Source organism: Quercus suber, unplaced genomic scaffold, assembly GCF_002906115.3.
Source record: "Quercus suber isolate HL8 unplaced genomic scaffold, Cork oak 2.0 scaffold_802, whole genome shotgun sequence".
NCBI classification, from domain to species: domain Eukaryota; kingdom Viridiplantae; phylum Streptophyta; class Magnoliopsida; order Fagales; family Fagaceae; genus Quercus; species Quercus suber.
Window position 1 is genome coordinate 154405 of NW_027070237.1, and position 22606 is coordinate 177010.

At 35.1% G+C, this 22606-nt stretch overlaps 2 protein-coding genes and 1 long non-coding RNA gene across 4 annotated transcripts; 2 read left to right on the forward strand and 1 right to left on the reverse strand.

The window, feature by feature from the left end:
- Window positions 1-1317: 1317 nt before the first annotated feature.
- Window positions 1318-8106, forward strand: LOC112025676 (uncharacterized). Of its 2 annotated transcripts, XM_065767408.1 has the most exons (5): window positions 1318-1879; window positions 3083-3153; window positions 3303-3626; window positions 3742-6395; window positions 6507-8106. In XM_065767408.1, the coding sequence occupies exons 2-5, from the start codon at window positions 3151-3153 to the stop codon at window positions 7759-7761; spliced, it is 4236 nt and encodes a 1411-aa protein (XP_065623480.1). In that variant the 5' UTR covers window positions 1318-1879; window positions 3083-3150; the 3' UTR covers window positions 7762-8106. The 2 variants fall into 2 exon arrangements, with proteins under 2 accessions (XP_065623480.1, XP_065623481.1); XM_065767409.1 differs by lacking the exon at window positions 3083-3153 and having other exon boundaries at window positions 1319-1879.
- Window positions 8107-8931: 825 nt separating this feature from the next.
- LOC112025679 (phosphoglycerate mutase-like protein AT74H) lies at window positions 8932-11255 on the reverse strand. Its single transcript, XM_024058359.2, has 5 exons — window positions 10206-11255; window positions 9892-10011; window positions 9552-9765; window positions 9374-9454; window positions 8932-9257 (listed from the first exon to the last, which is right to left on the reverse strand). The coding sequence occupies exons 1-5, from the start codon at window positions 10756-10758 to the stop codon at window positions 9164-9166; spliced, it is 1062 nt and encodes a 353-aa protein (XP_023914127.1). The 5' UTR covers window positions 10759-11255; the 3' UTR covers window positions 8932-9163.
- Window positions 8945-9556, forward strand: LOC136064936 (uncharacterized). The gene is made up of 2 exons (XR_010626592.1): window positions 8945-9045; window positions 9168-9556. It is a non-coding gene; the product is annotated as an uncharacterized LOC136064936 (long non-coding RNA).
- Window positions 11256-22606: the final 11351 nt, after the last annotated feature.

Consider the following 22606-nt stretch of genomic DNA (forward strand, 5'->3'; position numbering starts at 1 on the left):
TCCTTTTTCTTTTCTTTTTATCTTTTTAACAATTGGACATGACCTTATTTCATGTACACATATTATAGGTGCTTCCATTCCAGCTTCCTAGACATCGAATAGGAATATTTTACGAAATAAAAATAATGTATGGACCTAAAAAAAAAAAAAAAAAACTCGTGGAATTGACGACAGAATTGACTTATGATGATATGGTATTTTACCAACCTTCCTTCCTTAAGAGGGTAATGAAATTACTGATTGTTTTTTACTCTTTTAAGTGATAATATATATATATATATATATATACACCATTAAAAGCACATAGTATAAGATAAAACTAAATATATCTCTCTCTCTCTCTTATTCCATGCCCTAATTGGATTAATAGCATAACCTGAACTACAAGTCTTGTAATCGAATTTGAGAAAATTATTTCTAAACATATTTTTTCGATTTCTACCTTGACCATGATACTCAATTTTACCAAAAATAAAAGAAGTGACAGTATGATTGGAATCATAATAATAAAATATTTGTATGCAATGCAATTGTATCAAAGATATGGGGTCCTTGTAATTTAAAAAAAAAAAAAAAAAAAAGATATGGGATCCTTCATTTGTTTTTTTCCTAAATAAAGTTGAGAGATTATGGTAGAACTAGATCATCTATGATTTGTGTCCCTAAACCCCAAAATTTTCCTGTATTAGGCCAATTGATGATTGACTTATATTTCTAACCTCCCACTCAAATTGTGGTGTAAGATAATGATGATTTTCGGTCAATGTCACTAACACCCCCTATATATATATATATATATTCAAATCTTATAATAAGCCCCTTTAATTAATAAAGAAAAAAACCAATAGTTTCAAAGCAATGAATTAAACTTGTCACTATCTAGAAAAAATTGGGAATCCAAAGGAGCTTTTATTAGAAAGAAAGATCTATCTTCTTTCGTCCCAAAAAAAAAAAAGCATAGAAAATATTTCCAAATAAAAAATAGCCAGTCCTTATTGCCCATTGCCCTTTGCCCTTTGTTCTTTGCCCTCTGTGTAGTGCTATATAGAATAATATCTAAAAAAATGCCTTAATAGTCAAAGGCAAAGGGATCCGGATCCGTTGGATTGCCCAACAGAGTCATAATCGGCGTGTGTGGGTGTCGAGTTTGACTCGTGGTGATTGAGTCCTAATTCCTAAACCAAAACACAATACAACAACTCCTCCACCAATTAGCACCATTTTCGGCAGGGATAGAAAGGGAAACTAAAGGGCAAAAATCGGGGGGTGATTTGGGAATGAAAGATAGCAAAAATACGTGGTCAAGGAACTCTGCTATTGCGTTCATATTATAACACACACAAATACAAAAAATAAAAAGGGAAAGAGAGGAAAGGAAAGGAAAGGAAAGGAGAGAAGGGAAAACGGATCTCTCTCTTGTGCTGTGCGGCGTTGGTTTGGCGTATTGGAAAAGGAAAACAAAAAAAAAAAAAAAAAACAAAAATATTTTGTTTTGTGGAAGGAAATAGCAGAGGAAAGATCCGGAAGGGAAAAGGGCTCTCTCTCTCTAGCTCTCTCTCTCTCACACAAATCACAATTCGATTCCATAGAGGAAGAAGAAGAAGGAAAGGAATAATCTCTCGCTATAAAAGGAAGAAAGGAAAGGAAAAAGAAGAGGAGAATTTTCATACATACAAACAAACAAGCCCTAAGTCTTGTGCGCCTCTCTCTGTCTCTCTCTCTGTCATTGTTGTTGTTGTTGAAGATTGATATTTTGTTTTTCCACGAGTGCCGTTCGGTTGGATTTGGTTGGATTCGGCAAAAGGATCTGTGGTTTTTATTGGTGGTTGATTGTGTTTTCAAGTGGAAGAGTTGGTGATTTTGTATTTTGATTCTTCAGGTAACTGAAACCCTAGCCTTGATTTATAGTATGTGTTTGTTTGTGTGTTTCTATCGTGTTGTTTTGTTGTCTGGATTGCCGGAAAAAAAGGTAACCCTAGTGCCGATGGTGTGGTTTTGTCTTGACGAAGCCGCCGAACGCTGCAAGATCTACCGGACTAGAGAAGAAAGTATTGGATTTTGGAGTTTGAAAACTCGTTGAAGATTTTCTGAAGTCTCTCATATGGAGGATTTTAGGGTTTGCCTCTAGATCTATCTAGGGCCCTTTTTTTGCGAGTGGACGACCTACAATCTCTGCGGCGTCGTTTAATGTGTCATCTATATCTTGCACTCTCTCTCACAGCCGTTGGATTTTGAAAAACGTTGATGATGAAATCCAAATCAAATCAAATCAAATCAAATCAACGCTGATTGATTGTTGTAGTATGGAGTAGTTTTAATAGGGTTTTTGTGGGTCATAAATCAAACACCCCATTGATCTGATTAGATCTGCACGATTCTCTTCTCATTGAGCTTCAATTGATTCATTGATTTTCATGAAATTTATGTTAAAATTTTGTTTGAGAAATTTTCGACCTCGACTTCAGTGGTAGTAATGAGGCCGCCGCTACCGCCACCGCCACGATCCAGGGTTGCTTGATCAAAAGATGGAGTATTTGGTTTTAGTCCCTGGATGGTAGGCTAAAAAAATCAAATAGGGTTATTGTTTTTATTATGCATCTAGCAATTTTGATACGAATTGAGAGAGAGAGATAGAGCCCCTCTTTGTGTTTGTCACAATGTTCAGCTCTGTCTCTATCTGGTTGGTTGTGAATCAAGGAATTGTTATTCTAAAACTATGTCTATGCTACCTGCTGGTCTTTCTCAGATTCAGCAATTAATCGGATAGGAAATTTGTTGATAATGAAAGAGAAGTTTCTTTCAGGACATGGGTGTTTGCCCCTGTGTCTATGTTACTTGAAATTTGTGTATGGTCTCTTCATTGTTCATTCTGTAGAACCCATTGTCCCAAATTGCAACAGTTGGCTGTGGCGAAAGCCAAAGTCTGCAGTTAAGGCGGCCATTATTGTGGAGTCTTGTTATCAAATTAATGTGCTCATTAGTGAACAATTTTTCTTGGACTGTTTTAAGTGTTTTAATATAAAATTTCTACACTATTTTGGTGCTGGGCGTGGTGCTGACCTAAGCCTTGGATGTTTCACAGGCTGGTAGTCTGAGAAGCTTCTGGACTTTCTCCATCTCTGATTAGTCAACAATGAGTGCTCCCTTCTAATGGTGGGCATTAAGGATCCTTTTTTGTCATTGCATCGTGACACATTGTCATTCAGATATAAATAGCGAAACTTTATATGGATTTACAATGATTGTGGATGTGTTTAAGGGTTTTCAACACATATATGGATGAATCTTGTTTTGCCTTGCAGATTAGCTTGTGTTCCTGCACTGGGGTGTCTGCCTCTACTCTTGAGATAAGCAAGAAACAAGGCGCGACGGCATCCTGTAAAGCCTGCGGCGGAAAGCCTTTGGTTAATGGGAGGGTGCCATCAACCAGTAGCATGCCGGGTGCTGTTGGTTTGGAACTTACTAGGTTTGTCAACTCTGATTTGACTTGGACAAATATTACGAAAGGAAATAGGAGTTCATCAAGGCGTGCTAGGAAATCACTGACAAGAAGCTTGAGAAATATTCCAGAGCTAGTCAATAAGGACCCCAAAGCTGTGGACATGCCTGTTTCTGAATCTGAGAAGGTGAGCCTGACAAGCTAATCTGTTTGTTTTTCTTACATTCTTTCAGCAATTTATTATCAGCAGAAATACCCATGTGATAAGAAGTGATAATATCTTTTCCTGATCTATTTGGCAGCTTGGTGTAAGTGTTCTTGGGTGCCGCTTCAGTGAAAAGGTAGAACATGTACCAATCAAGAAAAGGAGATTTATGTTTAGATCGCCATCTCCGCCGCCTAGAGTCCCTTCTCCACATTCTGAGGAGAATGGACTGCTCTTGAAGTGTAAAAATGATTTGCGTGAGGAGCTTCATCCCAATCCATTGGTCAAATCTCGATCTGTTGCAATTAAAGCTGCTAATTCCATGAATGATTTGGGTCAAATAGTTGATACCGAAATTGATATTGGTGCAAAGAACCTGGTCAGGGCAAGCGATAAACCTGATGAAGCTGAAGATTTCTCTGGTATCTCAATACTTGCAGCTGCTGCCTGTAGTAACAGTTTTGGAGGAGATGATGGCCATGTTGAGGAGGGTTCAGGAATGGAAGAATCTTTTGTGTGTGAGGGTGCTTTTGAAGATTTTAAGAATAGTGAATCATGTTCTTTGTCAAAGGGAATTTCCAAGGAAGACCAAAGTTCTGCTGAAATTTCTAAAGAAGGAAGTGGTTCTTGTACTTCCATCATGCCTGCTGAAGAACTAGCTGCCTCCTCAAGAACTGCCAATTCATCCTCAAATTCTCTGCCTCAAAGACATACAGCGGAGGGTACATCCTTGCAGGATCTTTCTATGGCTATGTCAAAGGATCTTTTGAGCAAGAGTGATGAGGGAACGGTTAGAATGCAGGAATCCTCTTCACGAGATGGTAGGTTGCACTGGGATTTAAATACAGTAATGGATGCATGGGAGTGCCCTTTTGATGGTCAGAATTCTGGTTCTCAGACTGATGTTGCTGTTGGCGTCTCTGATTATGGGAAAAGTACTTGTAGTGATAGGACTGGGAACTCTGAAGACAAGAAAATTGGAAGCATTAAATGTGATGCTGAAAAGGAAACACTGTCAATTAATTCAAGAGATATGGTACATGAAACAGAAAAATTAAATGTAGAGGAGCATAAATTGGATCAGTGCACTGATACTGATAGTGCTATTTGCTTGCAGAAAGGGCAACAATCTTCTGAGATTGATTTGGCTCCAACTTTGGTTTCAGTTCATGGAACACAATCCTCTCATAGTTTAGAGGGTGTTAGCCCTAAGTCTGAATCTGTTGACTTGGTTCCAGTTGATGATGCACTTGGGCTGCGAACATCTGCTGATGCAGATAGGAATGCTTTAGCCCAGTCTGTAACGTCTGGCTCTTCAGTAAGTAGTGAAACTTTACCTTTGCATCAGGTTGGCTGCTTGGATCTTTGTTCAGGGTTCACTCATACTAGACCAAAACATTGTACAAGCACATTTGTATCTGAAGATAACAGCAATGCAGCTTCTGTTGATATTACTAGTATGAAGAGTGTAGATGACAACACTGCTGGATTTCAGACAGGTGAAATTATTTCCCCTGGTACTAAGGTTGATCTGCAGGAGCCCATAGCTTTGCCTTGTAATTCTACCTGTGAGAATGAGAATGTTAATGATGTAGACGCTGAGGGTTCTGAAGGAGCTTCCATTCTTGATAGTAGGATTGCACCGACCAATGTAGTTGGCTTGGAGGCTGGTCAATTACAAGAATCTGGGTCTCTTGATAATGCAACGAAAATTTCTGCTGTGAACTCCGATGAAGTGGGTCCTTCTCAATCTCCTGACATTTGTGTAGAGTTGCCCGCCTCTGCTGTACTGGTTGGAGGTCAATCTGCAGGGATTGTGGATGTTAACATGCAACAAGGCAAAGTTTCTGTTGAAGATAATACTGAAACTGGTTCTCAAATGCATCTCGATAATGGGGAACCCAAGTCCTCTGAAAAAAGTGTGGCAGTATTACACACTCCATCTGGTTATTCTGATGATCTTGTTAATGTTTCTGATAAGGTGGCTCCAGAAGAACCTTTGGACAACAATTATGTTTCTGACGTATGTCATGATGATGGGCATTTAGCTGGAATTGAAAAAACAAGTGAACTAGACATGGATTATGATTCCCAGTATGAAGATGGGGAGGTTAGGGAATCCATTTCGCATACTTGGGAAGATTATGATGGTGAAGATGTAGAAGTTGAACATGTGGACTATGGGTCTGACAACACTAACTCCTTGAGCTGTGAAGGTGATCAAGTTATGAAGAACACCCTGGAATCAAGCTTTCAACCTCATCCTAGTGTCTCATTATTGACAGAAGTTACTAAGGCAGTATCTGGAAAGGAAAGTACAGTCAAAACTACCATACCTTATTTGCGAGGACAGTTTGCAGGGAAAGATGCAAGCAATGTTGTTGGGACAAGTGACAGTATGGACAACAATCCTGGTGTAAGTACCAGCAAGGTGACCAGAATTGATGAGACTGATGCAAGGGGAGATGATACGAGGAAAGCAATCCAATCAGCTAGTATAAACTTCAAAGTGTCTGCATGGGAGCAGTCGGAGTGTCATAAAAATTTTTCAGATACAGAGACTGGACTTAGAGATGGCAGCAGCTGGAAGAAAATTGATGGTGGTTGTGGTGATGGATTTGATGCTGAGGATACTGAGGCAAGGATGGCTGAATCTGGAGTGTTTAAGAGGGATCTGCGGTCGCGCATTGAAGTACGACCATCACGTGATTTACTTTTTGGAAAAGATAGGCTATCTTTGCAAGGAAGCAGGTATCTGTGACTTTTTACTTTCATTTTAGCTTGGTACTCCATTTAGATTAGCTGGTATAGATTGATTTTTTTTTTTTTTGCTAATTTATTTATTTATTTATTATTTCCCAGATTCAGTGATGCTGATGGTTTAACTCCTAGATTTGAAAGGGAATCTGGATCTGCTGAATTCTTTGGTAGGGGTAGATACTCTCGGCATGCTTACAATAGAGATCTGGGAGGTGACCGTTGGGTTGATCCTTCAGAAAGCTATAGGGGCCAAAAACGTCATCATTCTCCTAATTATCATGCTACAATGAATTTCCGTCATGTTGTGTCAGAAAATGGTTCGCATCGGTCTCTAAGAAGTCGTTCACCAGTGGGAAGGGATGAGGCTTTTGGTATGCGTGTGGACGTCAGACCAGCTAGAGAGATCAGCCCATATAGACGCATGACTCTTGGCAGGGGCAGGTCTGTAAGATATGGTCCTCAAGTTGATGGGAGGGGACCTAGGGGGAGATATGGGCCACTACCTGGTAATTTCCGTGATTCTTCTTTTAACCATTCACATCCTCCAACCAGGAGAGAGAGAAGCTTTTCTCCTATTGAAAGAAGAGGGAATACTCATGCGCATCAATTTTGCACAAAATCTCCATCAAGATCCAGAACTCGGTCTCCTATTTCTGGTAATTCAGGTTTCAGACAGAGAAGTAAATCCCCTAATTTCAGATCTGAGATCAGGATGCAGAGACAGCGGTCACCTTACCAGCGGCCTGGCTTTTTGTCAGATCATGTGGTAGGATTTAGGTCAATGCGAAGGGGTCGTGGTTCCCCACCTCATAACTCAAGATGGATTGGAGATAGGAGGGAAGGAGTCGGTCATTTCAGGGAGCATGGATACAATCAACGTACTTCCGTTATAGATAGGAGATTTGATCAACATGACAGGTTTGAATTGGTGGATGCCCCGCGGAGCTACAGACCTTTGTATTCTGGAAGATTGTCAGATATGGATGGAGTTGGTAGAGGCAGCCTAAGGTATGGTGGCAACAATGATGAGAGAAGGAAACATGTTTATAAATATCGGTCAGGTAATGTTGGAGTACGTAATGATATGGATGAACCTATTAAGCGGATTCGTTATGTTGAAGGTTTTGTGGCGGCACGTAATTCTCGTTATCAGGATAATGATGATTTCCACAGCCGAGGGAATCCTAAGGATTTCAACAGGGGGGGCATTGACAGCCGAATAGGGGACATACCTAGAAGATCTGGAGAAGGAGGCCCATATGAATACCAACGAGAAGGGAAATATGATGTAAAATCAAATCCTTCTGCAATGTGGGAAGGAGAAGAGGATTCATCTCCTAGGAAAAGACCTTCGTAACCTTAGTACCCAGTGCCTTTTTTTTTTCTTTTTTTTTCTTTTTCCATCACATTGGGTGCGTCTGCAGGTAGACAGAAATATGTTGGACCTGATGAAATTTTTTCATTTTCAGCAGGAAAGCATCCAAACCCTGCAGTTCTCCTTGTATTCCAGCACTTGTTGGATTTGCATTCTCTCATTTGTTTTTCTTTTTGAATTTTAGGTGAGGTCTAGTGGTTGCTTCTCATTTTTGACTTTCCATTTTAAATATATGTTTTCTTGTGGCCAATTCTGGTCGATGTAGCCTCTTTTGTTGGCCGTTGAAATATATTAATTAAATCAATGAAAAGTTTCATTTTTTTTTTTTTTTTGGTTATCGTTTTCTTCAAGTGAATTTGATTTTGGTTTTATTTACGAGTTATCCCTGTTTTTGCCAAAAAATTAGAACAATATGTTCAAAAACCGGTATTTGCCTATTATAACCATCAAGTCTCGTGTTCAAGGCCATGTTATTGCATAGTAGCATCAAACCTCTGAATTCCGTCTGTAAGGAAGATTTGAGTTTTACATTATGGTCATGCTATACTGGTGCCTTTTTCTTTAGGCAAGGAAGGATTGAAATTTGTAAATTCTCATTGGACAAGGCTCATGTAGTCATAATTGTAGAAGCAAATGCTGGTAAGTGTCATTCTTTTGCCTGGTTTTGCTGGTTTGGTTAATTTCTGAGAACTTTATGTGAATTAATGTTTCTTGAATGACACTTCAATGCTGGTGAAGCTATACAACCCCTCTTCTTTTTATTAAATAGATTACTTACCTGTTTTACTTTGTATAATGTTTACAATAGGTTGGTAGATCTAATCTTTTCTGATTGTTATTGCAATGCACTGAATCATTTTGTAGGAGACATCAGAATATCATCTTGGATCCTGTTAGTAGGGTGAAATAGAAGAATGCAAATTACGGTTTCACTTGACGGTTTACATGTTTATGCTTGCCTCTCGTCATATGAACCTATTAGAGTAGCCAAAAGTAAACATGATTTAATGTACTTGAGCGGGGAATCATTCTTGGAAGTTTCAATTCAGGGACTTAATCTCTATGTTGTTTAGTCTACCACTTGCTGGTATGGTCATTGATGCCACAGGAGCAGGTTATAATTATCAAAACACTAATCAAAGACACAAGGACTTGATAAACTTCACAATTTTCTGAGCTAATGCTGTATAGGGGGAAAGAATAGAGAACAGTAGTTTTCTGGTTTCCACACAAGACCATTGAGGAGATTCCCTCTTTTACATTGAGGTAGTGATTTAACTGAAAACCTAGTCAGCTATGCTTATCTAGTTTATGTTATAACGATGTTGAGCTCCTGCTTTCATTTTCTTGTGACGTGCTAGTAATTTTGTTACTGTACCGTAACTCAGGTCTTGCAGGCCTCATCAGCGAAGTGGGTGAAGAAGGAATTCATCATTGGGCAATCGTAGTTTAGTTCACCTGGTCTGGCAATTTTTTGCCTTATCAAAAGCCAACAAAAACCAAGGTTAGCCAAAATAGCTATAATAACCTGTAACATCTAGGATTTTATCACCAGTCAAGAATTTGGGAATGTGAAGATATGACTAGTTTTTACCATTCCTGATCCATTAGCATATCATCTGATAATCCAAAGTCTCTTAGCTCTTCTTCAGAATGATGTACTAATAAGCTGTACCTATAGATAATAGGAGATATATAGCAACTGCTAAAGATATATGGAATTTGTAGTATGTAAACATAGTTTAATTTGTTGACATGGCAAAAGGGATTACCTTCCACCATAGCCTTGTTCCATAACAATTATTTTTCCATTGCCCAAATTATTTAGCTGCTCAAATTGCTCTACTGTCCATTTGTACCATCTCATTAGAAATACTCGAAGTGTTAGACCATGGGAGACTATCACTAAGTTCATGCCTGGATTTCGGTCGCCAGGTGGCTGAAAGCGTCCAATATCAATATCTGATCTCAGTGTTTCTCTGAACCCTGTTGCACTGATACAGATAATGAAACCTTTTCTTGTAATGTGACAAGACGATGATTGTCAAGTAACAAAATTACCTGTTATTCTATCATAAACATCAGCTGATGATTGTCAAGTAACAAAATTACCTGTTATTCTATCATAAACATCAGCTGCGGACTCGCCATTGGGAAAGCGGTAAAAGAAACGGCCATAAAGCATGCGGATAGCTTTCTCATGTCGCATCTTCTCTCTATCCTGAAAATTGCCTATCATGGATAAGCGCAAGTGAAACATCAATTACAAGAAATTTCTTTTTGAATTGAAAAAATTACAGTTAGAAAGTAAGTTTATGATTGAATTGGTAATACATGTTTGAAAATCAAAGTATACTTTCAAGAGTTTTAAAGAAGGTTTGAAAACATGGTGTTATATCTTTGCTTTAGATGATATGATTAGATACCAAAATCTTGTTCTCTTAGGCGAGGCTCTTCTCTCATGCCAGCAATTCTAGTGCGCTCAAATCCACGAGCTAGGCCCTTTAAAGTTTCGAGTGTTCTTCTATAGGGAGACACATAGAAGTAGACCTTCCAATTTTCTATTTTGTCTCGCTCAATCATCTCTCTAATTTCTAACCCACATTCCTCAGCTTCAGCCATTCCTTTCTCTGTCAGTGCAATCTTTGGATCAGCAATTCGTGTGTAAGCAGTCTCATCAAGATTCCCTTCACTCTGTCCATGTCTGACCAGGATTATCCGGCGAGGCCTAGGAGGTCGAACAGTAGCAGAAGCTGAACTACGAAGAGCATTCTTCTCAGGAAAAGCAGCCAACCCATTATTGGACAGCTTAACAGTCTCCCTTTGGTTCTCACAGCATTTGATGGAGTTGGAAGTAAAAGTTTTTGGTTGCAAGATTGGTAGTGCTGAGGCTGAGGGTAGAGTGTGAGAAAGAGTGGCCATAGCTTGAGAGCCAGTCAAAAAGATAAGTGGACCGAGTGTGGGAGAAAGATTGGCCATAACTTGAGAACCAGCCAAAAATGATAACAAAGTAGCAGATGAAGAAGTCTAGTCGAGTCATCTAGTGTGCAAAGCTCAACTGTAAATGTTATAGACATTTCTTTGGCATGTTTCAGTTTCGTTCACTTTGGAAAAAGACGGTGATCGGTAAAAACGTGCTTCTTGATGCTAAAGTGGCCCTACCCACTCTCAAGTCTCAAGTCATAGAAAATACCTTCCAATTTCCTTGCCGGAACTTTGTGCTCTCCCATAATTTTCAGGAATTAACTTTATTTGATGGTTGTGGATGTGTGGTGCAAATTGAAAGGGGACCATTTCAAGCTTTATTAGGTTCATAAATTCTTGACTAAAAACAAAAGTAATTGACATTATCAAGGAAATGAAGTTAGGTGCATTTAATTAACCAACATTTTCTCCTATGGCTTAAATAGTCGAGTAGGGAACCAATGTCTTTCTGGGTCCCAAATATTTTTGTCTATTAGAATGAGGAATCTCTCTCAAGTATGATGGGAATTGATGATCTAATGTAGTCCGCGAATTTCAATACGCGTGGCTATGGTGTGTTGATCTGTTCATTGGTCTTATAAATATGGTCCATAAGTTAATTGGGCCTGTTATACTGGTTTTCATGATAAGCCTTTTGTTTACAGCTCAAGTTGCAAGAGAGTAGTGGTCCATACAATGGCAGGCCATAGTTTGCCTATCCAATGCATAGTGTGGGACTTGAAAGATTTTGAATAAGCCTGGCCCACACTCATGAAACTCAGAATTCCAACTTTATACCTTACCAGTTCGAATTCTAAGAGCCTTCTAACTTAGTAAGTAGCTTTGCCTCATTCTTTTTATGAGGAAAATTTGTGCTCCAATAAAGAGGTCATTAACCTTCCATCAATCTTTAAAAAAAAAAAAAAAAAAAAAAAATTTTATGAGGAAAATTTGTGCTCCAATAAAGAGGTCATTAACCTTCCATCAATCTTTAAAAAAAAAAAAAAAAAAAAAAGCAAATGAATATTGCTATCTGTATTTGCCTAAGAAGTCAGCCCTTCAAAGTAGTTTTAACTTTCTTAATTTCTTGAATTTCTTAGAATGATGTTTTGTTGGTGCTTTATCATCTACAGAAACTGATTCCCTAGTCAACAGATACATACTACATCTTTAGGAGACCATGTTTTCCAAATTCTTGAAAGAAAACTGAAATATGTCCCGAAATTGAATATTCCTTTGGCAATAAAATCACCTAGAGTCATGTTACAATATATTGAATTCATGCTTTTATAACTTAAGATGTAAGGGGAAAAAATTATATGTTTTCTTTTATTTTGTATTATGACCAGCCTATAGTGAAGGTTTGGCTCATCATCCTTTGGAGAGGCCTTGGAGAATCAAGAACTGTTTGGCTTCTATTAATTCTACCACTCTTTCTTTCTCTAGTTGTTCATTTTGCTGGATATGTAGAGAGGCCAATAGAGCAGCACATGCTCTGGCACAGTGGTCTCTGCATAATTTTGTTTTGGGGTATTTTGATCCTCTTAGAGGTCCCCAGCCTTTTGTTAATGCTATTTTTCAGGACCAGATGGGTGTTCTTCCTGTTGTGTTTAGTTCCTGACTTATTCTGCTTCTAATAAAGATTTGGTATTTATCTAACAAAACAAAACCAACCTATTGGGAAGGTTGCAGAGAAAGATCGCAAATTGCTTTGATAGGCAAAAGTTGATTAAAATGGGAGGTCTTAGTGTGATTTATAACAAAGTTTATGGTTACAACAAAATCCTACAATATTTTTACAATAATCATGTTTTATGTTGTGGTTGGTTTTTTTTTTTTTTTTTTTTTTTTTTTTTAGCTTGTGGTGAGTTAACATTTTATCTTATTGTGAAAATATTGTGAGATTTTCATGTTGTGGTCATAGAAAGAACATTTCATTTAGGGTCAACCAGAAGCGTCCAATAAAGCTTTTTTTAACAACTAAATGGATGGTCTTTGACAATGAGATTTTTCAATTATTTGGAGGTATATGCATATAGGAAGCAAGTGAGGACAATGATTGAGTATTTACTATTTTAGTACTTTGGACATAATATTGATGCAAACTCCTAGAGAAGAGAGAGAACTCAAAACAAATGGTCCTTGAGATTTAAGGAGTTTTTTTTTAGTGGCATTGGCTTAGGGACGGAAATTCATCTGGGCTAAAGGGGGCATCCCCCAAAATTTTTTAAGAACTTTTACTACCTATATTTATTATTTAACAATATGAATATTTTTAGGAGTTAGGTCCCTCAATAAATATAAATTGACTCCCCTAAAAATAAAGTAGCCCTCGAAAAAACTTTTAAAAAGAGAGTGGTGTCTAATTAAAATGCTAAAAAAATACTTAGACTACAAATATATTTATATAAATTTTATTAAAATAATACTCAAATTCATTGTTATTGTGAAATTGAATAACACATGACAATTCTTTAAGGGCACGTTTGGTAGACTGTAATAAATACTGTAATGTAATAGATATTCGTATGGCATAATTATTCGGTTGTTTAGTTATGTTTTTATTACAATAAATAGTTATTCCATATGAATAGCTATTTTTCAAAATGATGAATAACTATTCATTATCAAAAGTATTGAATATCTATTCCTTCACCTTATGTAATAACATTTTTAAAAATTTTCCTAAAAAACCATTAGCTGCCACATCTTCAAAATGAAAAAAAAATAAATTTTCTATGTTGTTAATTATTAGCTCTATTTTGAACACCCTAAATAAGTGTATTTTAGGAAATTTGACTTAAAAATGATTTAACTACTATTAGTATTTATACTATACTAAATTGTGGATGCATATTCAGGATTCTATTCTTAAATGGTTACTAAACTAATTAATAGTAATACTTATTACATTCCAACTTAATATATTCCTTGTAATAATTATTCCTATTCTCATGTAATAATCATTATCATGTACCAAACATGCCCTAAGTGTCTTTGTACAATTATATTTAGTGCATGTGGCTAAAGAAAATTCATCATTAAAATCCAAAAACAAATTGTCTATTGGATAGACTTTCTTCTCAAAGGTTTTTTCAAACATCAATTTCTATTTTTAGTTGTTCAGTGACAATATCATCATTTTCGGCCCCTCCTTTGACCTTGGAAAAGTTATCCCCCTCTCTAATAGTTATATATGCAATTAAAATGTATTTTATCCTATATACAAGAATGTATAAAGTTATAGAATTTACCAATTGGTTATTGGTATTAATAATTAAATTTTGTATAGGGAATTTATGTTTTATTATATGTGTTCGATATACTTAGTTTTTGTAATTTTTTTAAATACTCACATTTTTTTTCTACAAATTATTATTACCTTTCTTATATTTTAGTGTGCAGACTCAAAAAGAAAAGCCCAAACTCACTTAGAATAGTGATGCCTAGTCTTTCAAGCTAAGTCCAAAACAATGAATTTGTTAAGAGAGTGAGCTTCAGAGTCAACTATAGTGCAAAGAAGATTACAAGCCTAAGTCTAATGGAACTAGAGTAATTACTAGGCTTGGAAAGGACAACAATTTAGTAAAAATTCATCCTCAGGCGGGTTCGAGGATAGGTTTCTTATTGATAGACAAAGATGATATTTCTTTTACAGAATCCTCTTTAGTTTTCACACTTGATACTTTTTTCTTGGATATTATTCATCCCTTCTTTCTAGGGGTTTCTTTCCTTATATAACCCATTTTCCTGCATCTCAGCCTTTCATCTGTACGTTTCAGGGGAACTCTCTGAATGCTTATACCATCAAGACCATTTTGAAGGTAGTAAAAAGAGTTGTGAGCTGTGAAATCACTGTTTAGAGGTCATTTTCTCATTAATGCAACTAATTAAGTTGGTGTAGAGCATTGAATGTAGGGATGCAATAGCTCATTTCCTCATTGCATGTCTTGTACCTTTCTTTGCCATCTACTCCCTTATCCTTGAGTTTTTTGGGGATGTTGGTTGCCATTTGGCTCTTTAATTCTCCTCAAGTGGGTGTCATAGTGGTTGGACCGTAAAAACCGAAAATCGAGATGAAAACCAGTTTTTTAAGCATAAAGAACCAGGCATATGTGGCAATTTTGTGAACCCCTAAAACCGGGGCTGGACCGCACGAACCGGTGGCAAGAACTGTGTGGTCCAACCCCTTAGCAATTTTTTTTTAAAATTTTTTTTATAAAAACAACTTAACACAATTTTATTCTACTTAATTAAATTATCCATCTCTTACAAGGAATAAAAAAAAATTATAATTAAAATCCTTCAAAGATATTCAACTTTACTTCAAAAATTAATCATAAATTTTAATGTTTTCATGGTTATTATTTTATTTTATTAACTTTCTTATTTAATTATTAAATATATGCTTGAAAATCATTAAATTTCTTTCACATATATAGATATATTATTCAATTTTGCTAGTTTTATAAATTTAATATTTTTATTTAGGCTTTAATTAATTATTAAATTAATTATGACGTCATCACAGTTCGAACCTAGTTCGACCTCAAAAACCTTAAATTTCTTCCTTTTACGGTTCAATGAACGATCCGGGTTTGAAAACCTTGGTAGGCGTAGTCCTTTGAATCTGTTTGCCTTTATTTGGTTGGATTGGCAGATTTATCCTCGGATTGGGCTCCTCGGCCCTCCCACATCTAGTATTTTGTTGATCTTTGTGACATAAAATAGTGCAAAGCCTTATAAGGTTTGTGATTTGAGTTTTATATAATAGCATTGTGATGCAATAGCTCGTTCCCCAAAGAATAATTCTTGATTCCTAACTTGAGAGCTGGACTGTAATAAAAGTTAAAACTCAAAAAGATAAATAAGAATATAAACGTTAATATTATCTTCATTTTTCTAGCCATTTTATTTTTGGTGCTTGTGTGTGTTTGTTACATGAATATGAAGCCCTAAATTATTCTTGGGAATGAATGGAATACGCGATGAAAATTGACGGTTCTTTGTTTTACCACCAAACTACAACTTGCATTATTATCTTTCCCTAACTCTTTCCTCTTATAGAACCACCAAACCAAGATCCTTGGGTCAAGGTAGCCCATTTAGTTAGAAAAATTAGTTCACACTATTACATAATCATATGCCCACAAAACAATAGTTTTCATGGGATTTGTCTCGTATAGAAATGGGTTTTCTTGACTATCCAATGAAAATGCAATCAAGGCCTCTAAGAAACTTCTTGTAATTGACAACACAAAAAGATTATTCTATTTGAAGTATACGTGCAAGTTTAATTAACTTGTTATTTAAAAGAAGAGCTCGAGCAATTCATTGTTGAAGAAACAATTCCAATGTCAGACAAAGAAACCTAGGCTTTTAGTTCTGTTGGTTTTTGTCATTTGCATTGACTTTAGTCCCGTCGGTGACTCAGCTTTCGTGCAAGCGGAGGAAATTAATTAAATAAAAGGGGATAGATAGATAGATATCTTGCAATTTTGGGAACATTACTTAAATCTTTGCCCCTTGGATTGTTTGATTAATTGGTGGCATATGGATTATCTCTATAATTCAATTGAATTATTCACTATATTTTCATCGTATGATTCACGTTCAAAGTATCAATTCATGTTTCCAACAATTAAAGAAATTCATGTCGCCAGAAAAGTCGTCAAAGAAAAGTGGGTGATGAAATAACAAAAGATATGAATTAACTTCATTTTAATTGGTGGGTTTCTAATTGAGTCAACTAATAAAAATTTTGGTCATTGAATAAAAAGCCTGGATTTGAATCTTGTTTACATAAATCAGATCATTGATGTCTTAACTCACTAGTAAAAAACAATAATTATGAAGTGGATATCATAAATTCAAATATTTATTATATTTAAAAAAATCGTTTTAGTTGTATAATTTTGATATTTTTATTCTTTCATCTTTGCTATAATCCTTCTAGCCCTAAAAACATAATGGATTAGAGTAATTCGATTTCCATAGTAAAAGTAAACCCAAATGCCCTAAAGCTTTGAAAAAAATCTAATCAAAACGTGCATGATATTATTATTTGTCGCTGCACTAAAACTTGGATGGAATACTTGACTAAGTCACTGAGTTCGGTCATTGCTGAGAGATCTTTTGTCTAGTTCCACATATTAGGTTAAATTTGACGTAGTCCTTGGCTTGGCTTGGAAAACTTTCCCTATAGAAAATTTCCTCACATACTCTGTAACTTCCACACTTATTGTTAAGTTTGGTGTCTAAAGTCCAACCATGCATTTTATTGGTGAACCTTGAGGCTTGATCATTTGTAGAGGTCCAATAGTCCAACCAATACCGTGCATTTTTGGTACGTGGTGACCTTTCCGTCGTGGCTGGTCAAGTTCCCACTCTCGAACTGTTCTGTATATGGGGCCATCCTATTGATGATATACTCATCTAACTCATCTAAGAATCACACAATCGAACTGTTCTTATATATAGGGAGTCCACAAAGTATGCTACTTTTTTTATTTTTCAAAAGAAAATTTTGATTTTTTTTTCTTGTAATCACGAAGTATTTATTTTTGTACTCTTCTGTTAAGGGTGCAACTTAAGAATTATCTTAAGAGAGACTGAAAGAGAAAGAGGATGATTTTATCAAAGAAAAAGAAAAAGAGAGAGATGGATGAATGAAGTTGATAAACATAAATCATTGATCCTGAAAAAGGTATTCTAAAAAGGGGGAAATTATGACAGGCAACCCCCCCCCCAATGGATGAATGAAGTTGATAAACATAAATCATTGATCCTGAAAAAGGTATTCTAAAAAGGGGGAAATTATGACAGGCAACCCCCCCCCCCCCCAACTTCCATAATTATATGCTTTTTATGTATAATAATTAATTACATAGGTAGACAATTTTTTAAGTTTATTTTAAATTGCTCTATATCTTATATTCGTACAATGAATATTTTGTGCATAATAGAAAGATGCGTTTCACATATGAATCTCGTATATTTTATTTGTATTTATGTGAGAGGGATGTATAGTACATTGGATGTAGGAGATAATATCTTCAAACATGAGCGTCTTGCGACAATATGATGGAAATGACATTTCCAAGAATAATTATAATAATTAAAAGTTTTTATTTCCTAGATTAATTATCCGTAATACACATATTTTATAAAATAAAAATTATACTTGTTGATGATTAATTGGTTTATACCCAAAAATTTAAGGTGGTTAGGTGTACTTTTATTAATATTTATGTTTGTTTGACATTTTTAGAAAAATTATTGAAACATATTTTAATAAAATATTAATATACATTAATATATATATATATACACACACTTTTAGGACACCAATCAACAAAAGCCAATTACAATAAGTAAATGTTTCTAGACTTATCCTGCTTGTGTTATGTGAAAACTCAACCTAACTCTAATAATGGAAAAAAAAAAAATCAACTAATGTATTTCTAATTAATTAGGGTTTTTTTGCCTTGTCATAAAATGAAATTTTATACCCGTCAATTGGTCCAACTTACTCAATTTGACTACTAGATGTTATTAGAATTGATCTTGTAAAAAATGATGTAATCTTTGTATTAAGCATGATACAACATGAACAAATTACAAGAATTATGTAATAATAGAAGATGTTTGTTTTTTAGTAATGCTATAAATACAAAAAATTTCACAATAGTTGAATTGAAAAACTTTTACTGATATCATTTTTTCATCTATTACTAACAATCTTCCACGTCAACAAAGTGTGAAATTTATTGTCAGTTTTTTTATTTTTTTGTGTCTTTAGATAAAGTGGATGCATGATGAGGGGGAGGCTTTTAGTAGTGAAGGATGAGATTTTTTGAAACAAATTATTAAAGGTTCAAGACAATAAGAACTATAATTAAAAGAATAAAAACGTGTAACAAAAGTTGGACCACTAAATTGGTCATCTTGCCTCACAAGTCAGTGGAGGAGACTTCTTCAATGGGGTCTCAATGCCTTGTAACCGAACATCCTCCTTCAATACACGCTAACACTATCTTGCACCACTACCTTCTCTGGAGTCTGGACTGTGTATATATAAGTATTTAAATATTTAAAAAAAAAAAACTTTTTTCTATGTATATTCTTTAGTATATGCCTCTTGTAGGGACTCAATTTGGATTTGACCCTGAGTATGAATGGGTTTTCAACCCAACAAGCTCAAACAATAAATTTTTAGAGCATGGGTACAAGAACTAGTACTGTTTGACAGGAAAGGTTATACTCATCAAGTAACAAGGGATATTTTAGGTTCATTCCTTGAGAAAAACTCTCTTCGGCTCTCTTTCAGTCCGTCTCTCTTTTCTTTTCCTCTTTTTTTATCAAAAGTCCTCCCTTTATTTCATTCGTTTCTATGTTATATACTCCGTTCTCCCCTCCGTTTCCATTGTACACGTGTAGTTCTTATCGTGGGAGCTCCTTTCTGTCCTATCCAGCACCTACCGGAACTTTCTACTCAGTGGCCATAAAGCTGCTTAATCACTGTTCAGGTATCACCTTTACATTAATGCGGTCAGAGGGTTAGCTGGAAAGCATTTAATGTGGAGGTGATGGCCTTGAAAGATATTTGCTACCTTCCCCGATTCCTCCTTAGGTTTATACCCAATTTCCAGTTCAGATACAACTTTGCGGAGTCTCCTCAATAAAATGAAAGTTACATTCACCTCGGACTTTGGTGTCCTCGGACGTGCGTTATGCCGCTGTATACAATATCCACTCATTTCTCCTATATTATCCATTTAATAATAATAAAAAATTTTTAGGCTATCCTCGGATAACTAATCGTCCTCGGATTAGGCCGTTGGGCCTTGAGCCAACTTCTGAGGATTACTATATCTTTTTAACTAACAGGCCCCACACCTCTCATTGTAAAAAAATAAAATAAATAAAATAAAATTGAAAAAAATAATAATAAAATGAGATCATTAACAAATGAGATAATTAAATGTGCTAATAATCCTATCATATCCTTAAAAAGGATTAGTTTAGGGATAAGGATAAATGTGACATATAAAAGAGACTAATTTCCTTCTTCTTCTTCTTCTTTTATTTTTGTTTTTGTTTTTGTTTTTAAAAGCTTGCTATTTAATTTTTGACATGCGCACTTGCCACACTGTACCTTGGACCTGCATGTTATTCACTATTCGTACCTGACACAAACAATTGTCGGCAGCTTGGTCTTTCCTCTGATTGCTATCACTTTTCCTTTCATAGTTGTTATTGTTGTTGTTGTTGTTGTTGTTGTTGTTTTGTTTTTTTTTCTTTTTCTTTTTAAACAATAAATTAATTCATACATGTTAATTACCGTTAGTGGAGTCAATCTATTTGATTCTTTACATTCAAAGAATTTAGATTGAAATCTCTCCTATATATCACACATATTAAAAAATAAACAAAAATCACTATCAGCAACAGAATGTCAATTGGGGTACAATTGATTCACAATTTATTAATTGATACTTACTAACTTCTGTTGTTCCCTTGTCCATAAAACAAAAACAAATAGTTTTTTTTTTTTTTTTTGGGTTAATGGCAAATTAGTCTCCCTGGTATGTATATATTTATTCACATCTCAAGGTTACACCTTGTACATGCATGGATAAAGACTCAATCAAAAGGACTATGATAGAGAGTGAGAGCAAGCAAAGAAATGAAACAAAAAATGGTTGAAATTTAGTTAAACTAATTAAATTCAAATATGACTTTCTACTTTGTAGCAACAAATTTGGTTTGGCTGCGCTATCTATCGTCAGTCACTGCATGTACATGTCCACTAAGACTAAGCCACCAAATAGTGATTGTAACTTGTTAGATATAGACTTGTGAGAATGTTATCACTGCCCATTGTGGCCCATGTAAGTGTGATATGCTTTGCTTTCTTTGCCTTCTCATGGTGGGGGCTCAAGGCTTGTCAGACTCCTCCTCCCATATCGGCTTGGACTTCTTCGTACAAAAGGAACAATGGGCCCCCAATGGAATTTCAAGATTAATGAACATTCAATGAAAAGTAGAAAATACTTCATCAACTGTTTCTATGTTTCTTTCAAAGTTGTAGACTTAAAACTAAGGGATTAGAAAGGAGAATATTAAAAACAAAAAAATTAATGATAGAGAATGTTGTTGTGGAGAACCTGGCCTAGTCTATATGTGTGTGAATATATAATCAAAAGATACATATATGATTATGCAACTTTTGTTGACCAAGGCATATCAATGATGCTATAAAATTATCCCAATTCATGAGTCATGACAAAAACAACGGTTTATGAATAGAGCTATGAAAGACAAGTATGCATGATGCCGTCTTCCCTAAAATCTTTGCTGTACTATAGTACAAATTGGGTTACTCATTTCAAATCTTTTGGACAATGCCCTCTATGATATTCTTCAATTTAAAAAAAAAAAATTAAAAATTAAAAATCCTCTTCAATGTGTGAGTTACTCTTAATTTGAACTATTGCTTGACCTTGCTTTGGGAAAGCATCACATAATCCAATCAATTGGATTGTCATGATTATATGACTAAATTTGTTTCTTGACATTACAAATTTCTGAATATTATGATGATTATTGGATTATTATGCCAATGTATCACATCATTGTGTCAACGGCACAGTGCTTTGCCATTTTTGTGATATTTAGTCAATTTTGCCTAATAATAAGTGATCTACTAAACTAGGGTTGAAGGGTGGCATGTGATAATGTTGAATATTTGAACTGCTTTTTCTTTTTCCTTGTATAACTCCAGATTTTATGCCAATCAATACGCCTTTTTTTATTTTTTATAGAATACAAAGTTTCAAACTCCCTTTCTTTAAAGGTTTAGAGTTTAGAGATTGGGTGGATTATAGTAATTCAACCATTGTTCGAATTATAAAGGGTTGGTATCAAAAATCCACTTACATATAAAATAAACCTTTTAATATCTTCACCTAATAGTAAAATTAATCATGATAAATTACACATCATAAGTTCCAATCATATTATATCTAAATTATATATAAAAAAAATAGACATTAGATAGAATATCCTGATTCTAACCACAACTTCATTTCACACCCCCTCAAAAAAAAATCCCCATAAATCCTAAGATCGAAGTTGTAAGCAAATGCTGGTGCCAAGAGTGGCATGTGGATATTTTATTTGGATATGTTTGTTCACTTTGTTGGACTTCGGAAAATCTCTCATCTTGCATTATTAGCTTCTCATGACCTTGGAGGAAACCACTTCTTCAAGAAAAGAAAAAAAAGAATAATAGTGATCACAACGAAACTCAATACCTGTGGTGTATATAAGACATCCAAGGATGTCATTATCACACCTACCATTTTTATTTTTTTCCCACAACTTTCAAAGTCAAAAAATCATATTAATCAAAGCTTGGACCAAGATTTCTTTTTTTTTAATTATATACCATACTTTGTTTCAAAAAAAAAAAAAAATTATATACCATACTTTGTGTGGTCCTTTATAATTAAGCTCAATTTTAGATAAGAACCCTCACTTTGTATTAGTACATTACATAATGAATCAATGATAACTTTTAAATTAATTAATGGAAAAGAACATTTTAGCATTAGTGAAGATGCAAGCAGATGGAACTAGTTCCAAAAGATACATACTAGAAAAAATAATTATATAGTAAGATGTTAAATCTATTCTTTCACTTTCACCTACATTTTTAAATAAGGGCTAAAAGCTTCTCTTTTTGTCTCTTAATTGCCCTCAAAATGTTAAGATTTGATGCTTAACAAATTTATCAAGACCGTTGCTTTGATGGATGACTTCTGGGATTGGTTACTTACTGAGAAAAGCATCAACCAGA

Coding starts and splice junctions, on each gene's coding strand:
- LOC112025676 (XM_065767408.1), top strand. Junction 3,627..3,741: donor CTGTTTCTGAATCTGAGAAG/GTGAGCCTGACA, acceptor TCTATTTGGCAG/CTTGGTGTAAGTGTTCTTGG. Junction 6,396..6,506: donor CTATCTTTGCAAGGAAGCAG/GTATCTGTGACT, acceptor ATTATTTCCCAG/ATTCAGTGATGCTGATGGTT.
- LOC112025679 (XM_024058359.2), bottom strand. CDS start 10,758: ATGGCCAATCTTTCTCCCACACTCGGTCCACTTATCTTTTTGACTGGC. Junction 9,766..9,891: donor TGTTTATGATAGAATAACAG/GTAATTTTGTTA, acceptor TCAGTGCAACAG/GGTTCAGAGAAACACTGAGA. Junction 9,258..9,373: donor ATGCTAATGGATCAGGAATG/GTAAAAACTAGT, acceptor GCTTTTGATAAG/GCAAAAAATTGCCAGACCAG.